Source organism: Cyprinodon variegatus, unplaced genomic scaffold (assembly GCF_000732505.1).
Source record: "Cyprinodon variegatus isolate N-32 unplaced genomic scaffold, C_variegatus-1.0 Scaffold636, whole genome shotgun sequence".
NCBI lineage: Eukaryota > Metazoa > Chordata > Actinopteri > Cyprinodontiformes > Cyprinodontidae > Cyprinodon > Cyprinodon variegatus.
In genome coordinates this window covers 472718-476643 of record NW_015151089.1, presented here as the reverse complement: position 1 = coordinate 476643, position 3926 = coordinate 472718, and the positions used below count along the sequence as shown (strand labels likewise).

The 3926-nt window shown below is 37.7% G+C and overlaps 1 protein-coding gene across 1 annotated transcript in view; it reads left to right on the top strand.

Moving 5' to 3' along the window:
• Positions 1-2304, top strand: part of LOC107096600 (UDP-glucuronosyltransferase 2B13-like) — an 8638-nt gene extending 6334 nt beyond the window's left edge. The window contains exon 5 of the mRNA XM_015393331.1: positions 2301-2304. Within this exon, the coding sequence (XP_015248817.1) occupies positions 2301-2304 (4 nt within the window). The remainder of the gene's footprint in view (positions 1-2300) is intronic.
• The last annotated feature ends 1622 nt before the right edge of the window (positions 2305-3926 follow it).

Here is a 3926-nt window from a genome sequence, read left to right as displayed (position 1 = left end):
TAAATAAATAAATAAATAAATAAGATAAAATCAGCCAATGAAACCTCTGGACCGAGCCATTTTCTGGATCGAGTTTGTTATGAGGCATAAAGGAGCAGCCCATCTGAGGACAGAGTCTTACAAGATGTCCATGATCCAGTATTTCTCCATTTCTATTTCTACTTACCATTGCTTTGATACTCCTTATTGTTTTTATTTCTCTTATCAAGTTTCTCTGGAGGAGTCTTCTTTATAGAAGAAAAGCTAAAGAGGAATGATGAACATGCTTCCAGGTTGCAGCAAATGTATTTGATTATTTCAAACACTGCAGCTTGTATACGGTGATTTCAAATGAAGGACAGTATTTCACAGAAGCAAAGACAAAGAATAATGAAAAATGAATGAATGAATGAAAAAATTGAAATATGTATTTAGTTTATTGAACTTACCTCAGTTAAATCTATATTTCATTTTAAATTGTCCATTCAGAACAATCAGATACAAAGTTTACTAATATTATTATAGAAAATTAGATATGCTAATTTGTGAAATGTTTACTCAGCAGCATCAACAGCAGTAGCAGCTTTATTGTTTAGAGTTTGCTTAACATTTATAGAATATGAAGGAGAAATACATGAAGGTTTGTTTTAGTGATATGTTAGAAACGTTTTTCAAGAAAATTTAAATGTTTTTTTTTTGTTTTTGTTTTTTTACCAGCAACTGAGCTTTAATCTATAGAAACTGCATCAGAAAAGGGAGCCTGATATTTTTCTCGTTCCTATGAGAAGCAAAATGTCTCTGAATCACTGAAGGATAAGTCTAATTTAATAAAATTCATAAATTAAATTTCATCCCAACATTTGTCATTAAAGCGGATGTTTTATTTCTGAATATTAAACCCGTTTGGAGGCAAACCCTCCAATGACATAGCACTGTAACAAAACTATAAGTATTTGGATTTAAGGACGAATGAACTGATCAATATCCAGAGAAAGGTGGATTGTTAGAGCTGGATCTAGAACTGGAATCTTAATTAAAATGCTTAATTACTGACACATACTGACAACAGAGCAGCTTAGTTTGGCATTAATCAAGCTATTTTTAAATTCACTGCATTTTAGTCTGTCACAACCAAATCTATTTTGAAATAGTTGCAAAATACAAAAAAAACACTTTTCCGCATAAGTTAGAACTAACTACTTAAAACCATACTTAGGGCAGGAGTATTAATTAATATTAGCAAAATTAATAAAGCAAGAAGGCTGAAGGACTGTTGAGGGGAGCTTCTGTGCTGAAAATGTTTGGCTCTAATCAAAAGGCAGAAAAATGTGGCACAAATCTGTTCTTTTTCTTTTTTGATGAATTGATCAGGTCATAATTTTTAAAACAGATATAAGCGCTCAGATTTGCCCCATATCCAATTTATTCAAAGTAACATTTGGTCTCACTCATACACGGTCTTAAATGTAATTCTTCCTGAACTTGCAAACTGATGTCATTTTCCATCAACATCTGTCCCAATTCTGCGCCGGTAGAAGGTGATAGCAGCTAGCAAGATGGAAATCTTGCTAGCTACTTAAAAAAATTAAAGGAACACTTTGTAATCAGAGTATAGCATCAAGTTAATTAAACTTCTGGGATATGGATTTGGCCAGGTAAGTAGCAGAGGAGGTCGTTAATCAGTTTGAGCTGCTTTGTTGTTACTGAAATTAACAACAGGTGCACTAGAGGGGCAACAACGAGATGACCATCAAAACAGGAATACTTTTACAGGTGGAGGCCACTGACATTTTTTCCCCATCTCATCTTTTCTGACACTTTTTCACCAGTTTTGCATTTGGCTAGGGTCACTGTCACTACTGTTAGCACGAGGCGCTACCTGGACCCTACAGAAGTTGCACAGACAGTCCAATTACTCCAGGATGGCACATCACTACGTGCCATTGCCAGAAGGTTTGCTGTGTCTCCCAGCACAATCTCAAGAGCATGGAGGAGATTCCAGGAGACAGGCAGTTACTCCAGGAGAGCTGGGCAGAGCTGTAGAAGGTCTTCAACCCATCAGCAGGACCGGTATCTGCTCCTTTGTGCAAGGAGGAGCAGGAGGAGCACTGCCAGAGCCCTACAAAATGACCTCCAGCACGCCACTGGTGTGAATGTCTCTGACCAAACAATCAGAAACAGACTCCATAAGGGTGGCCTCAGGGCCCGACGTCCTCTAGTGGGCCCTGTGCTCACTGCCCGGCACCGTGGAGCTCGATTGGCATTTGCCACATAAGACCGGAATTGGCAGGTCCCCCACTGGCACCCTGTGCTTTTCACAGATGAGAGCAGGTTCACCCTGAGCACATGTGACAGACGTGAAAGGGTCTGGAGAAGCCATGGAGAACGTTATGCTGCCTGTAACATCGTTCAGCATGAACGGTTTGGTGGTGGGTCGGTGATGGTCTGGGGAGGCATATCCATGGAGGGAAGCACAGACCTATACAGGCTAGACAACACCACCCTGACTGCCATTAGGGATCGGGATGAAACCCTTGCACCCATTGTCAGACCCTATGCTGGTGCAGTGGGTCCTGGGTTCCTCCTGGTGCACGACTATGCCCGGCCCCATGTGGCGAGAGTATACAGGCAGTTCCTGGAAGATGAAGGAATTGATACCATTGATTTTTTCGCACGCTAGCCTGACCTAAATCCAATAGAACACATACATTATGTTTCGATCCATCCGAGCCCAACCAGATTGCACCTCAGACTGTCCAGGAGCTCAGTGATGCCCTGGTTTAGATCTGGGAGGAGATACCCCAGGACGCCATCCGTCGTCTCATTAGGAGCATTCCTCGACGTTGTCAGGCATGCATACACGCACGTGGGGGCCAAACAAATTACTGAATACCATTTGGAGTTGCTGCAATGACATTTCAGCAAAATGGACTAGCCTGCCGCATAATTTTTTCACTTTCATTTTTGTCTTTGAATTCAGCCCTCTGTAGGTTAATAATTTTCATTTCCATCAAATGATGTGGCATCCTTTTGTTCCTAACACAATGAGATCTGATGTGTTTTCAAAGTGGTCCTTTAGTTTTTTTGAGCAGTATATATACATATATATATATATATATATATATATATATATATATATATATATATATATATATATACACACACACATATTCTGATGTAGTATTTAACAATTTAATATTCAAATGGCTTTTGCCACATTTAAGGTTTATTTTTAGTTTAGTTTTTGCTACATTATTAAATATGTCATATTTTCAGTATGAAAACATACTGTAATTTTGTTCCACAATCCATACCAGGAGGTGGCGGTAATGCACTTTCAAATGTTTTGCCAACCGCCATTAAACCATTAAAAATAAAAACTACTCCTGTTCGTCTATACTGGTCCAAACTCATCCTTGAAATAAATTTAATTATAATGTAAACAGGAAGTCCAACTGATTGCATTAGTTTGTTTTGTTTTCGTTTTGTTTTCCCCCATAGGGTTTGGAGTAGTGATGGTTAATAAGGCATCTTGAAGCCAAACTATTGATACTGTGAGTCTCACAGAATACTGACACCTGCTGGACATTTATAGACACTACAGGCAGCTTATTTGACAGACTAAACTGAATTGATTTGATGACCTAGTACAATGATATTTGATAATTTAAGTTATTGTAGGTTATATTGTATTATTTTATATCTATGTTTAAATTGGAAATATCTTTGATAAATAATGTAACCATATAACGTGAAAATTTAGGGGAAAATTTGAATGAGGATGCTTGTGGAATACATTTAAAAATGTGATTTAAACTCCAATAAGTAAAGTAAAAACAGTAAATAGACTAAGAGTCAGTTTGAAATTAACTGTAATTCAGATAAATTGTGTGATAATTGAGAGGAAAAGTATGACACAACGAAAAAAGTAAAATAAAGATGCAACG